The sequence below is a fragment of the Atractosteus spatula genome, chromosome 9, assembly GCF_055471065.1.
Source record: "Atractosteus spatula isolate fAtrSpa1 chromosome 9, fAtrSpa1.hap1, whole genome shotgun sequence".
In the NCBI taxonomy this organism is placed as follows: domain Eukaryota; kingdom Metazoa; phylum Chordata; class Actinopteri; order Semionotiformes; family Lepisosteidae; genus Atractosteus; species Atractosteus spatula.
Genome location: NC_142714.1, coordinates 8612336 through 8627296, shown reverse-complemented (window position 1 = coordinate 8627296; position 14961 = coordinate 8612336). Strand labels below are relative to the sequence as shown.

Genomic DNA, 14961 nt, shown 5'->3' with positions numbered 1-14961 from the left:
CTCTCCCCTCTGGATTTGAATTTCCAAACCTGCTTCCCATTATGGTGACCAGGGACACTGTTGCTGAGAGGTGCTGTCCTGGTTTTAAACTGAGGTCCCGACTACATGGCCATTACAGATCCCATGGTACTCTTCCAAAGAGCAGGGGTGTTAAACTCTGACTTTGGGCTTGAACTGACTGCCCCCCTAAAAGCTGTATTTTAAATGGAAAAAACACTTCTGTGCTTTAAAGTGCTCTGGGATGAAAAGCACTATAGAAACAATTTTAATTGGGAAGCCCCTCTGATGTGTGTTCTGTGTGCTTGTAAAAACATACAAGTTACAAGAGAAGATACAAAGAGTTTAGTGTACATTTGGATTCTGATTTGCACTACTCTCTCGGGGGGCTTTCGAGCTCGTTTGGCTGTTAGTAGCCAGTATAGCCATGGTCCTTGTTCAGCTGTTTCTTGAAGAAAGCCTGGGCATCAAGAGACTCTCCCCCACAACCTTTTTAAAATGCAGCTCCAAGCGGTGTCCTCTGGTTTATATTTCAGTGTCACTTCCTGTGAGAATACTACTTTGTGTACAGCACACAGTAGCACAGCAGCTGTCGGGTTTGCCTGTTTTCGGTGAACTGACCCTGGTAATCAAACTACTGGTTCAAATCCCTCAGCCGGCAGAGGAATCCTACTCTGTTGGGCCCCTGAGCAAGGCCCTTCACCCCAGCTGCTCCAGGGGCGCTGTACAATGGCTGACCCTGCGCTCTGACCTCAGGCTTCTCTCTCCCTGTCTGTGTGTCTCATGGAGAGCAAGCTGGGGTATGCGAAAAGACGAATTGCTAATGCAAGAAATTGTACAGGGCTAATGAAGTGATGTTATGTTATAATCGCTGTCTCTCTAGGTTCAGTCCCGACTCTCGCTACCTCGCTGTGGGCTCCAGTGAGAGCGCTGTGGATTTCTACGACCTGACTCTGGGGCCGGCTCTCAACAGGGTCAACTGCTGCAGAGACATCCCCAGCTTCGTCATGCAGATGGATTTCTCCGCCGACAGCAACTTTATTCAGGTGCAGCGTGCGGGCCGCCTTCGTTTAGGCTAATTATCTGTGCAGTTAAACTTGCTGGGTGGAAAACCATCTCCTTTCCTATATTCTGCTTAAACTAAACCTCAGCCATTTCTAAATCTAAAGCGAGGATTGCACAGCGTTTTAGAAACCTGGCTACATATCTAAACCAGAGCGAACGCTTCCTTCCCTTTCAGGTATAGGATTAAACCATGCAGTGGGCACCTTCATGTGCCTGTGTGGAAGATTGCCCTGTCACGGGCTCACGATCTGTTCTTCCTCTTGCCTTTAAAGTTGTCGACTGGAGCCTACAAACGTCTGGTATATGAGGTGCCTTCAGGAAAGCAGGTTACAGAGCAGGCAGTGATCGACAGGCTGACATGGGCTACATGGACTAGGTGAGTGTGAATGTGTAAATGCTTGAGGGGGAAGGGTTTTTTCCCTCTGTGTCAAAGTATTGCTGTTTTCAGCATAGAAAATAACCGTTTGAGTGATTTAGAAAAATGCCTTTAAGAAGCCATTTTCTGAGTGCCACCCCCAACTACCAACTCAGACAGATATTTCGCTCCTTACAAATATACCCAACTCTTAGCATATTAAGAGGTTGCCTATTCTGGTCCTGGAGAGCCACCTTCATTAACCATCTGTGTGCGAAGGGGCGTCTGATTAACCCATGTCCCGCGTCATGAACTCAAAAGCAGACAGAGCTGGTTTGAGACTGCTACATGCTGTTCGTGTTTTTTTTTTTCTGAAGGATCTCCCTATACCTTCCATTAAACAAGAAATGTGCTTAAGTAGCTTGCTAATTTGTATCTCCTAAGATTTGCAAAAGTGTCTTGTTGGGGGAAAAAAAACATTTTAGATTGTGACTAATCCAAGGCCAGGAAAGAAGATGGGCAGCCATGGCCTTGTAGTGTATCAATCACACTACATATTGAGTATTACATATCATATATGTGTATTACATATTAACATTATATATATATAGTGTTTCAATTACTCAGTGAATTGTGTATACTATATGTTATATGTGATATATAATCTATACCGTGTATTATATAATGTATCAATTACTGCATATTATATATTACTTGTATAGTGTATTGATTACTTTATGTATTGTATATAACATACACAGTATAGATTATATATAACATGTACAGTATTATACAGTGTATCTGTTACACTACACATTGTGTGTCGATCATTTCACTTGTTGTAAAAGCTGCCAACAGCAACAGAAAGCAGTGCTGTACTTGCGCTCTGACTGACCGCTCACTGCTCTGCCGGTTCCCAGTGTCCTGGGTGACGAGGTGGTGGGGATCTGGTCTCGCAATACTGATAAAGCCGACGTCACCTGTGCCTGTGTCTCGCACTCTGGCCTCAACATCGTCACAGGCGATGACTTCGGAATGGTAAAGCTGTTTGACTTTCCATGTCCAGAAAAGTTTGTAAGTATAATCTGTTTATGATACACTGGTTGTGTTTTCTTTGTGAATTATGCGGATAACTTTACCTCAGTAAAAGAATGTCTAAAAACAGTATTAAACATTAGTGTTCAGGATATGGACTTTTTTTTGCTATTAGGTTTCCTCCTTGCTTTGTTGTAACTTAAGTAAATGAAATACTGTATATTGTATATGTGGAACTTAAGTTTTTAGCACTATTAGTGTATTTTTTTTATGAAGAAGGAAGACTAAAAATGTTACTCTCTATACCAGTTATTACATTGTAGGGGTTTTTAAATCACCGTTTCGATGCTGATTTTGAGTAAATGATATTTGCAGTTGTTTTCACCACTGTTATACATGTGTACTGTTAAAATTTACTATTACCATGAATCAGTATTAACATAAATTTAGCTTAGAGCTAGCATTGCAAAAATAATTTTTTCCCTTCCTTTCCAGCCTGTCAGCTCTTATTGGGTCGCTTTCTGCACTGTGCCCTTACAATATTTACAGACTGGTTTCATGTTCCTACAGGCTAAACACAAAAGGTTTCTTGGTCATTCAGCTCATGTGACAAATATCCGATTTGCAAGCGGGGACCGGTACGTGATCAGTGCCGGTGGCGATGATCGCAGGTAAAGTGTCAATTCGTAGAGTGCCCGCGAGTGCCTGTACTTCAGTTTCAATCAATGGTATCCCACCAAAACAAAAGCCCTTTCCTCTTTAACCCTCACCCAAAGAGTTCAGAGTGGGCACGCCGTAGGGACCCCGCTGTTTCTAACTCCTGTCCCCTGTGCCCTCTGCTCCTGTCCGCAGCCTGTTTGTGTGGAGATGTGTCCATGCTCCTCACTGAAGGCGGTCCTCGCACAGGCGCAGCATGGGGAGATGTCAGCATGACCCAGGAGGAGGGGAGCTGTGAGAGACGTCCTCCTTCAGGACAACTGCATGGTTTTGTTTTTTTTTAAAAAAAAAGGCAAATGAGAGTCTGGCAGCTAGAACAATGTAACTCGACTTACTCACTGCCCAAGATCCACTTTTTCAAAAAAAGGTACTAGAGGTGTGTGTATGAGATGCTACAACATACAGTACACCTCCATGAACCCAATTCCTGTGCATCAGACACAACCTTCTTTTTCTGTGGTACACAAGGAGAGCCTTTCATTCAATCATAAGGACTCTAAAACAGCCACCAGCTTCACCTTCTTTTAATTAAAAAAAAAGTTTTTTTCTTTAAAGTTTATTTTGATTTTTTTTTTTATGGGCAGGATTGTACCAGTGAGATAGATGCAGATTGTAAAATGCCATTTTTCATAGGTGTAGCAAACATGTTGAGCCTTAAATGAACTGTTTTCTTTTTTGGAACATCTGTAAGGCTTAGGTGAAAACATTTCAGTTTGGTTTTTATATTTTGAGATTTTTGTTTGCTAATGAGTGTTTTGAATGAGGAAAATAAAGTATCCCGAGGCCTTCTTCCTGAATGTACCATCCGAATTATGTCCTGGATGTCAGCATGCCAAAGCATACTATGCACTATATACTTGTACCAATCACTGTGGTAACCCTGATGGTTTGTTAATGTAACTGTGCTGTTTACCATTTTAACCCAAGAATATTGTGTTAATAACTTAAAAATGTGATCCTGTCAACCACAACGTAGCACTGACTTGTGCAAATGATCCGATACCTATGTACATATTCACTGTGTGTGTGTGTATGTGCGTGTCTGTTTGTGTGGGCGCGCGCATGGCTTTAATGAACCAAGAACAGACAATCCCTTTGAACCAAAAGAAAAAAAAATATCAGAACTTTGGCTTTTACTGCACTTGTTTTCCTTCTCCCTGGATCACTATTTTAAGTGTGCTGCTAAAACGTTTTCTAAAATCATATCAATGGAAAACTGAGGTATTGTACTGTAGCTATTTTTTACACAAAAAACCATAACAGCTCTAATCTTGCTCAAAAGGAATGTCTTACTGAACTGAGAATCCGTGAAAGTGCAAAAATGTTTTTCTCCTGATTATCATTATTTTGTACATAAGTTTCATAGGTACAAGGTTCAGTGCTACTGAATATTAGTTTTCCTGATATCAATATGTATAATTTGTAAAGACATTCTTTTGTATATTTTTTGTGAAATGTTTCCTAAAAAAAATTTTAATAAATCATTTTCGGATATTTTTTTTAGATTATTTTAAAAACGAAAAGTTAAAAGTTTAATATTGCTGAAACCACTTGTAGTGCGGGGAAGTCAATGAGTCAATTCATATAATTATGGTTAAAGAAAACACTTCAGGCGCTTGGAAAAGTCATAAGACCTTCAATGAAGCAACATGACAAAGTGACTGAAAACAGAAGTCAACTTCTATACAGTAAAGTTGTAATGCACGTTTTTGAGAATTTAGTTTACAAAAACGGATAAATCTTCTTTAAAAAAACAGATCATAAAGTTTTGAATCTTTTTATGCTAAAAACATGGGACCCAGAATGAAATTAGAAATAAACAAAAATTCAGAAACCACGTTTTCTTCAGCGCTGTTGTCAAGGGAGGACTGTCCATGCCACATGATCTTTAACTGATGGGAAGAAAAAGATAAATATGAAGTATAGTACAAAGTATAGTTCAAATCAACAAATTTGATATGTCTGGTAGTGGAAATGATGAGATATTCTTTAATGAAATTACCTAAAGTTACTGGCAGTTGGGAAGGTGTCAATGTTCTTTTTTTACAGTCACAATTGTTGAGATTATGCATTTTTAAAATGGCCTGAGGTTAATCATCTATAAAGCAGATTAAGAAGTGAAATACCTGTTTTGGGCTTTTGTCCATTTCAGGGCGTGTCTTGGAGGTAATGAAACAGATGGATGGTAAAAATTACAGTCTGGACGTTTACACTGGGTTGTAAATCGACATGGCTGCAAAATCAAGAAAATAAATTACAGGGGCAACATTTGGTACCATGTAGAAGAGTTCTCCACCTTACAGAGAAACATAGAAATTCTTATAGGGTAAAACATTTCTTACTTTAGGGTGGTAAAACTGGCAATCCAACTTCCTACAGTCCGGGAAAAAACGACAGACATTGCCAGATGACTGAGGCACTGAAAAACAAGAGACGTTCGGCCATTCATACAGAATTTCTCTTTGCATTTCGAGCAACATAAACCGAGAAGAGAGACCATGAGATTTGCAAGAGTACAAATAATAACGAACCGTTCTCACACCTGTAAAAGTCAAAAGCAAACTAAGATTCAAAGCTAACAGAGATTCTGACTGATAACAGGGGGTGTTTTTTAATTCTAAAATAATCTGAGCTCCATGAGTCAAGGGTTTGGCCCTTTAATCTAAAGCCTCCCCAAGCAAAGAATAATCTTACCTGGCTTCGCTGGCAGAGCTGGGCCTCTCCTGCTGGCATGAGTATACGGACAGTCTGCTTTGGTGCACTTGGCATCATATTTACAATTTGGATGAACAAATAAACATTTGTCACCAAACTTGCAACTGGGAAAGGTTCTGCAAAGGATAAAAGAGTAGAAAATAATCAATCATAAGATGTTAAGATTAATTCCTCATGTATATTTGGGTTTTAAGTTCCTAAAAGCATTCCAGAGTATGCAGAACGCCATTTTTAAATTTTAAAGCCAGTTTTAAAGCAGAAAGTGCCTTTTGTGGTTTTCTGTTTAGTTGATCCACATTTCTGAAGCAAAGGCATACCATGAAGGCTTAGCAAATTAATATTAAAACACTTTAATAAATACATTTTTGAAAGCATTAACTGAAAATAACCTATGAAAGTATTAATTGATCATGGAGTTACATATCTGGAAAAAACAACTGTGTGTTGGAAAGATCAGGCCAAGTACTAGCAAGAGCACGACAATCAGGGTATGGCTTCACTCTCCAGCTTACTTGCACAATGTGGTGGGGTGATGGTACACACACTCAGCCCCGCTTTTGCAGACTGGCCAATACTTGCAACGTTCCAGGACCTTCTGCCGTTTAATGGGGACGATATCCGTTTCCCCTTCATCTACAGAGAAATTTTGACAACACATTTTGAAAAGGCACAAAAACGACCTTATCTCTACGTGGAGAGGTAATTTAAACAGGCTTCCCAGTTGTCTCCACTGGTGAAGGCTCTCGCCCATATGGAGGTTAGGTTCTATCATCTCGGTGCCTAGTCAAGTCACTGGCCGACTGTAACCAGGGTAAGATGGGAATAGTCAGCCAGGACTCTCGGATTCCAAGACCCCTGTGGCTTCAAGAATTCTTCCACAGTTGAGGTGTTGTTCCAGAGGGATTCTCCTCTCCTCCATTAAGGGCTGAGCCTCCTGCAAGGGGCTGGACAGCCAGCAAGGTGCTACAAGTGGAGTGGCTTGAAGGTGGGCGGGTCAGAGGAGCGTCTACACTTCCTCCTTTTCCCGTGTGCAGCTGCAGGGTTCACAGCCCAGACACGAAAAACATAAAATTGGTGACTCCAAATTGGGTGGGCAAACATTAAACCGCCGGTGATCGATAAGAAAATTATTCTTTATATATACAAATGTTATACAGATAAAGATATGTTTGCGATACTCAATGTATATTTAAAAAGAAATGTAAATGATGTCTGCAATTATGTGCTGTTTGTGTACGGAATGCAAACACCTCTTATTATAAGAGTATAATTATTTTAGTGGAACTAACAAAAAAGCTAAGAAATCTATACAAATTACAATTACTATTCATGACACATTTACATGACATCATTTCAATAATCTTTAAATTAAGATTCCTCTAGACATGAAAACTATTCGTATTTATATTCCTAATATTCTCAAATGGTAAAATAGTTATGGTGGATAAAGATAGTTATTTTTACCATCAGAATAATCCAATTCACGTTCAAGTCGCTGGTGCACATTCATCTTGGGTTTCCTATCCAGTTGTCTCGCTGACAACTTGCTCTTAATTATTTTTACATTTTCCTTTAAGACAGTTTCCTCGGCGTCCCTGTCCTCCTCGTCCATGTATCCCTGGGGACTGGGAACCCCGTCCAATGTCACAATAAATTTAGGGCTCGGACAGTGCCTAAGCTCAGACGCATCCCTGCAGTAGGAAGAAAAAAGTACAAGGAGTGCACAAGAGTGGATGAAAAGATCAACACTGTTATACAGCAGTATCAGGTCAATAGCAAGGTCTCTCAAAAATAGATACGAGTCATTTATCCCTTGTAATTGCATAAACCAGGTTTTTCATTTTACATATTCAAATTGCTTTAACAAAATTCCAAAACAAAGCCTAAAACTTTTTCATTAAAAAAAGACATTTAGTGTACACCAGGTGTTTCCAAGAGCAGAACCATTGTGATTCAAGTTGACTGCCATGTATTGCATTTTGCTTTCTGTGCAAGTATTTAACTTCATTCAGTGAAAACTCAAAATCTCAGAGTTGTAAATACCTCGTCTGCACCACGCTAGTGGACACCTCCTCTTTGAGCTCCACAGGCACCAAGGTGCCAAGCCTGCTCCTGACTGACCCCACATCTTCGAGCTGAGACCTCTTCAAGATGAAGGAGCGGGTGTCATTGGGCTTCACCGCTGACATCTCAGACACCCCAGCTGGTGCACAAACACAGCCATCAGCACCATACACATGCAATCTTCATGTCTTATCAAACACAAGTGTTCAATCATCTAAGAAAAGGTCTTGCTTTACATTGCAAGCAACCAACGGCACAAATTAATGAACTATAAGTACACAAATCAAGAAAAAGACCGCTTTGTTTGTTATACGATGCAGCTCAATGCATATAAAGCTCCCTCCCTGGGATGGTCCATTCTCATCACTGACCTTGAAGTCTTCTCAGACTTTCCTCTTGTGTGTCAGGCTGAAGCCGGGAAGCCAAAGACCTTGTCTGCACTAGAAGATCAAAGGATCTTGTAAAGCAAGTAAAACTAAGTGGAATGTACTGTAAACTCTTGAGACCACAGCAAACCCAAGAAAAGTGCCTGGTACCTATATCTTCCCGCCATTTTAGTTTTTATCAAACTAAAAGGAATGCTGGGTAACAACGATGAGCAGCCATGTTCATCTGAATTACCGGGCACTGGAATCCCGCAGGTAAGTGTTGGAGGTTAATGCGGGAGCAGATACGTAAGAAGTCAAGACCACCAACCTGGCCGTCTCTCTGAAACAGTTTCCATGGGGGCTCGTGTCTGGAGTGAGAACTCCGCAGACCGAAGGGACTCCTGGACCTGCTGGACAGCTGCACCCATGTCTTCACTGGCAGAGCGAGTCCGGGGGGCTACAGGGACCATCTGCCTCTGGGGGGCTGCTGCTGCAACAGGATGGAGCAACAGCAGAAAAAGGCTGGTCAAAGGACCCGACTCGTTACAGCATGCCCGCGATAACCAGAGTTTGGGTCTAATTTTGGGTTTCATGTTTGTTTCTTTCCGAGAGGAATGACACAAAACATCCCAATGCCAGATAGAGAGATGCCCTTCAAACTTGGACCTGGGGCATTTAGTTTGCTCATTTGAGGTACAGGGATGGTGGTGCCACAGATGGCGGTGTATAAAGTCATAGAAGGAAAGCACATATCTGTGGTACAATCCCTTACACACTGGTACTTTGGCTAAGGGTTACATGAACATGGTTCAAAGACCGCAAAATCATTTTCTAGTTGTCCTAATAATTACTGCACACTGCAGTTTCTCTATAATTCTGCAATGAAACAGAAGCTTTATTGAAGAAACTGAAGTCTTTCTGAACCTCGGTTGTCTAGAACACACAGTACACACACCATATTTGTTACCTGTAGGATAATTAGTCGTTTTAGAGACAGACTCCTGGGCCTCAGAAATGGCTTTTAAAATCAGATTTTTATTTGCTTGCTTTGAGGGTGGAAGAGTAGGCCTGAAACAAAACAGAAACACAGCTTTAGACCCCACAGTTCGCTTCAAACCAGGTGGGCTAGGATAGCTAGAGGAACTGCTCAAGGTAGACTCTTCAGTGGCCAAACTGAAGCTCACACTGGCTCTAGTATATGTTTTCTACACGCAAATATACGTATAATCTTACACTGCACAGCACACAGATGTTTGTGATCCTCGTGAATGGATTCATGAGACAAGGGTCTCCAGTACTCACAAGCAACCCCAGAGGTGTGCGATGTTTTATGTTTCATGCAAAGGAACGGGGATGAGAACACAAGGCAACACAGTGAATGAACTGTGCTGTACAGATCTATTAGTGTTTGGATCTCAGAAAGACAGCAAGCAGGGTCCAAGCCCTGTGCAAGGAGTGGCGAGGCATGCAGCACCTTCGCTCGGGTTTAGAAGGCAGGGAGACGCTGCTGGAGAGGCCGCCACTCCGTGCACCATAGTTCTCTTCTTCCTCTTCCTCTTGCTCATCGCTGTCCAGGTCTTCCACCGCAGTCTTACTCACTCGGACAATAGAGCTCACCACGGGAGCCTTCCTCTTCCAAGACATGTCCTCCTTTAGAAAGACCAGGAAAGTAAATCCTTCTTACTGCCCGCTGACTCAACCCACTGCACCCACTGGAGTGAACAGAAGATGTAACAGACAGGTTTCTCAATGGGGAAACCAAATTTTAAAATACCAGTTAATTCAGTTATCATATTATGCCCCCTTCTCCAAAAAAAATAAAAAATAAAAACTGTAATGTTAAAAAATCCTAAGTTAGAGACAAGAAAATTAGTTATATGCTTCATAGCACACAGAGAAAAAGAAGCCAGTACCAGGACAAACTTATATGGCTCAGTCTGAGCTTTAGAAGGGGAAACAAATTCTTGCAATAGGTATTTCTCAATAACTCCTACTCACTTCTCTGGGAGCTCTGTTGATATGTAATTTGGCTGATCTGATGCTCTGTCCACTGCTGTCCTGCAGCCTGCTGTAGAGTCCTAGGGATGTTTCTGTGGGTCCAAGCGCCTCTGCGGGCCTGTAGCTGCACGGCCTGCCTTCGTCTGCTCGACCGGCAGGCTGCGAGCTGCTGTCCGACATGCTGGCAGATTGCTGGCTGCCCGGCGGAGGCCTGGAAGGCTCTGCTGGGGGGCGACCAGAGCTGTAGGTCAAGGTGACCAGGGGTCTCTTCCGCAGGCCCGCGGAGGAAGCCGCGTCTCCCGTAAACCTCAGGTCCTCATCGATGAGGTCATCGTCAGGCTCAGGCTTGATGTCAATAATGGCCTCTGCAGACAAGGGCTCTACGAGGGGCTTCACCGTTGACATCAAACGCGGGACATTCCTCTCTGACGACCTCCTGTAATGGGGACATGAAATTGGCGGCGTCTGACTTTGCATGGTTCATTCCGGAGTGCAATAAAATCCCCTAATGAGGCAAGTCTTTCCACACACGCAGCACATAAAACACAGCTTAGCATACACTGCGCTTGAACGGAATATGTTCTAGTCTTCCTGAATCTATTCCATGCTGAAAGGAAAAGAAGAGGCAACGTTCCGACTTTCTGAATCTATTACAGTTAAGACTGAAAAAAGAGAGACTGAAATATTAGTATTAGCACCCATACTAAAAGTACTAAGAAAGCTTAATTTAATTTGACCCCTGAAGCAGCTCTGTAAAGCCAGTCCGGCTTAAAGTCTTCACAGTCCAGCGAGGGGATAACCTCTCTCTTCTTCCTACACAAGGACACGTTAGGCTCGTCCTACCTGCCGCTGGAGACCTGGTGCTCCTGGGAAGAGCTGGTGGACACCCAGGAGTCCGTGCGGTCTGCGCGAGAGCTGGACACGGCCAGGCCCCGCGGCTCCTCGTCCCGCCGGTCAGCACTCCCGCCGCAGGGAGGCCTGCCCTTCCCTGCCAGCAGCTCGGCGCTGGCGTCTGTGCAGGCGAACTGTGGCTTCAGGACTGAGGGCTCTGCTCGCACGAGAAACAAGATGAACCGCAAGTCAACTCTGCACAGGGAGAATACACCTCCTCCTTTTAAAACTAAACTATAAATCTGATTAGACTGGCACTGTTAATTTTACTGTAGATTACATGGTTTCCGCAGTATTAATAATAAGATAAGATCACTTTATTAGCCCTATACAATTTCTTACATTAGGAATTTGTCTTTTCGCATACCCCAGCTTGCTCTCCATGAGACACAGAGGCACACAGATGGGGAGAGAGAAGCTTGGGGTCAAAGCGCAGGGTCAGCCATTTATACAGCACCCCTGGCGCAGCTGGGGTTAAGGGCCTTGCTCAGGGGCCCAAAAGAGTAGGATTCCTCTGCCGGCCGTGGGATTTGAACCGGCAACCTTCCATCCACAGGTGCTGATCCTTAGCCACAGTGCCACCACTTCGCCATAATCCTCACACATATAGCACAGGCAATGGGGATCCCCACCCCCATCCCCACCAATGTACAGCCCCACCTGGATGATGCGCTGACAGATATAGTGCACCAGTACTCTCCCCACACATCAGCTCTCAGTGGGGAGGAGAACAGAGTGACGAAGCCAATTCATAAATGGGGATTATTAGGAGGCCACAATTGGTAAATGCCAATGGAAAATTTGGCCAGGACATGAGGATAACATCCCTACTCTTTGAGAGAAACGCCCTGGGATTATTAATGACCACAGGTCAGGACCTCAGTTTTACATCTCATCCGAAGGACGGAGCCTTGTTTAACAGTATAGTGTCCCCATCACTGTACAGGGGCAACAGGGTGAGCGTCCCTACTGGTAACACTAACATCTCTTCCAGCAGCAACCTTAGCTTTCCCAGGAGGTCTTCGAGCTAGGTTCTGGCCAGGCTCACATCTGCTGAGCTTCAGTGGGCTGCTAGTTGTGAGATGCAGGGGGATATAGCAAATGCAATACATTTAAAATATCTGGTAAAAAAATAGATTTAGTTTTTGTCAATGGTGTGAGCTTCTCAACTGTTAAGAATTCAAGCTAATGTGAAACCTAAAATGTGAATGAAAAGGAGTAATTGGAGAGGGGTTGGGAGCTGGGAGTTATTTTTTTACTTACCAACAGCAACTGATCGCAGTTTTTCTAGAACACCGTGTAACCTGGAAGAGAGGATAAGGGAACGACTGTTTCACCTGACAAACCAAAGCTCCTACAGGAGAACTGACATGAGTATGAGTCAATGAATGAATGAGATCCACAATTCTGGACAAGAACGCCGACATTAAACTGCTCACAAACCTACCAAATGGTGAATTTGATGGTGTTGTTCCCAAGGAACAGAGAGAGATCATCCGCCATCTGTTGGGCATTCTTCTTATTAGCCACCATAACCATGATGTAATCAGGAAGTTCTTCATCTAATGAACACAAATAAAGAGACCTTGTTTAGCAGTTCGAAGAGAGCACCACCCCTACTAAACACTAGTGTCATCCAATTCTACTAAATGATACACCACATATAAGAATGAAAGGACACAGACAGCGAGAACAGTAATTGATCATGTGGGGAAACAAGCAGTATGCGATTTAGTAAAATAACTTGGAAAAGTTTACTTCTCTTCTAATAAAAGTCTAACTTACCAACATAAGCACCCAGTTCCTGCAACTTCCCCTTAATTGCAGCCTGGAAAACAGCATAAATAAACTGATGATTAATTAAATAATTAATTTCCGTTCCTCGAAAAAGAAGGGAGTGCAATTTTCGCTTTTCAATCTGGCATCAAGAGTGTAGAAATGAACTCGAAACAATTCCAAAACATTTGACCCCAAAGGTTCTGCTCAGTTAATTACAGATTCGCCTCTGATCCAAATCTTTCGAGGAGATCCTACAGATATGAAACAATCCTTAACTTCATTCTAAAAAGGTGTCTTCGAATACAGTATTTCCACCATTATTTTATTGAAAAGCATCAGAGCACAAGTTCGGAAATGTCGTTTTATACCTTTCAGCGAAAGAATAAAGCCCTTTACTGTACGTAACAGATGCTAGCTACACCTAGGAACACATCAAATACTAAGCACAGAAGCAATAACAATGTTTTTGTTATTGCGAGGTATTTTGTTTGGAAAATGAGTTAGAAATCTCAGAATGAGAGTGACGGCTTTTGTTTTAAGCCAGTCTAACTTAAGCAAGCGTTTCCACCGAAATCTCCTGAAAGAAACACACATCGTAAACAAGGCCCTGAGCGCCCTGGCTCACTATTTAGGATGTTTTAAAATGAAAGACAATGAATGAATTTACCCTTATTTTCTTGCTTATCTCCGTTCCAATCTCCATGATAGTTTTAAAGCGGTATTTCAATGTATTAAATGTCGTTTTGAAGTATTACTCGCTTATCTTTAGAGCGGCATTGCTACAGCCTTGGTTTAACAGACACAACCGCTTTAAAGCAAGCGACTCCGCTTCCTCTCGTCGGTCCTCGGAATATTTCGGATGTTTCCGGCTCTTCGTTGCCGGCGCGGAGGAGCCGCAGATGTCGCGGTCTTATGTCGTCGATTCCTGCAGCTCTGCGCAGATCTGCACAGTTGAACACAAGTTCTTCGAAGGCTGATGGTAGATGTAGTATTTTAGGAACAGATGTCAGTAAATCATGACAGTTTTACAATATATTTAGACTCCGTAGTTTTTAAACACCCTCAATTAAATACCCTAAATTCCAATAATTTTCTGTACCTTATTTGTATTATTAGCAAACGCGCTTATCCAACTCAAGCTATGTTAATGGCTTTCATAAAATGTACTTTCGGTGTGTCACAGCAATTTAATTTTACAAATAAAATAAGGGCAGAACAAAGCAGAAGGGCAATGCAAACGCTGGACAAAATTAAACATATTGTTTCATTTAAAGCAGTGTACAGTCTATGGATAATAAAAAGCAATGAGGCAGCCTAGTGATTTGAACTCCATGTCTCACATTGGCCATAGGACAAACACACAGCTGAGAGTCAAGGACACCCTGCAGAATTACACTGAGAGCTGAGAGATCGCAGTCCCTGTCCAGACAGGTTCAATCCTCTGAGAGCAGAATGGAAGCAAAAGGTGAAGATTACGATACTGGAAGCTGAAGGCAGGCCCGATGTCCTTTATGAAAATGGGCAAGAAAAAAAAATCTGGACCAAACCTGACCAGACTCCAAAAGCATGTCATGTCCTTTTTGGAAAAGTGTTTTGGTGATCAATAACGGGCAATTTGTAGTAATTTTCATTGAAACACAGAACAAAGTCCTCCAGCCCTCAAAGGACAAGGGTTGTCTTGAATGATAGATATTTTATTGATCCCGTGAGGGAAATTGCAGAACTAACTGAAAGAAACGAAAAGACCTTTGAACATGCCTTGCACAACTGATCAACGAGGCCTCTTTAAAAATGAATGATTTAGAGTCTGTCAGACTGGTTAAGGCAGGGGTCTCCAGTCCTGGTGGGCTGCTGTGTCTGCATGTTGCACATGTCTCTTTGAAGTGCCAGCAGCGGAAAATTTGGAAGAAGGTGTTCAACTGTCCTAAATACGTCAGGACATCAAAGAAGAAGAGACATCCCCTTTCCTACCGCTAG

The 14961-nt window shown here is 42.5% G+C and overlaps 2 protein-coding genes across 7 annotated transcripts in view; one reads left to right on the top strand and one right to left on the bottom strand.

Annotated features, from left to right (window-relative positions):
• Positions 1-4659, top strand: part of LOC148828080 (echinoderm microtubule-associated protein-like 5) — a 68447-nt gene extending 63788 nt beyond the window's left edge. For both annotated transcript variants that reach the window (XM_088925916.1, XM_088925915.1), the window contains exons 40-44: positions 881-1043; positions 1335-1438; positions 2338-2491; positions 3023-3123; positions 3305-4659. In XM_088925916.1, coding sequence (XP_088782042.1) covers positions 881-1043; positions 1335-1438; positions 2338-2491; positions 3023-3123; positions 3305-3341 — 559 coding nt within the window. In that variant the 3' untranslated portion in view covers positions 3342-4659. The remainder of the gene's footprint in view (positions 1-880; positions 1044-1334; positions 1439-2337; positions 2492-3022; positions 3124-3304) is intronic.
• Positions 4660-4785: 126 nt separating this feature from the next.
• On the bottom strand, positions 4786-13831 carry zc3h14 (zinc finger CCCH-type containing 14). Of its 5 annotated transcripts, none has more exons than XM_088925910.1 (17): positions 13652-13831; positions 12991-13033; positions 12653-12767; positions 12469-12509; positions 11158-11362; positions 10315-10750; positions 9791-9966; positions 9284-9384; positions 8645-8806; positions 8320-8388; positions 7928-8087; positions 7349-7575; positions 6397-6517; positions 5864-6000; positions 5512-5588; positions 5296-5402; positions 4786-5061 (listed from the first exon to the last, which is right to left on the bottom strand). In XM_088925910.1, exons 1-17 carry the CDS (start codon positions 13685-13687, stop codon positions 5058-5060), a joined length of 2217 nt encoding a protein of 738 aa, XP_088782036.1. In that variant the 5' UTR covers positions 13688-13831; the 3' UTR covers positions 4786-5057. The 5 variants fall into 5 exon arrangements, with proteins under 5 accessions (XP_088782036.1, XP_088782037.1, XP_088782038.1 ...); XM_088925911.1 differs by having other exon boundaries at positions 8645-8803; XM_088925912.1 differs by lacking the exon at positions 8320-8388.
• Positions 13832-14961: the final 1130 nt, after the last annotated feature.

Excerpts from the sequence above, each read along its gene's own strand:
- zc3h14 (XM_088925910.1), bottom strand. The coding sequence starts at position 13,687 with ATGGAGATTGGAACGGAGATAAGCAAGAAAATAAGG. Across the intron at positions 8,088-8,319 it reads AAGTCTGAGAAGACTTCAAG|CTGGGGTGTCTGAGATGTCA; the intron begins GTCAGTGATGAG and ends TTTGTGCACCAG. Across the intron at positions 5,589-5,863 it reads AGCTCTGCCAGCGAAGCCAG|TGCCTCAGTCATCTGGCAAT; the intron begins GTAAGATTATTC and ends CTTGTTTTTCAG.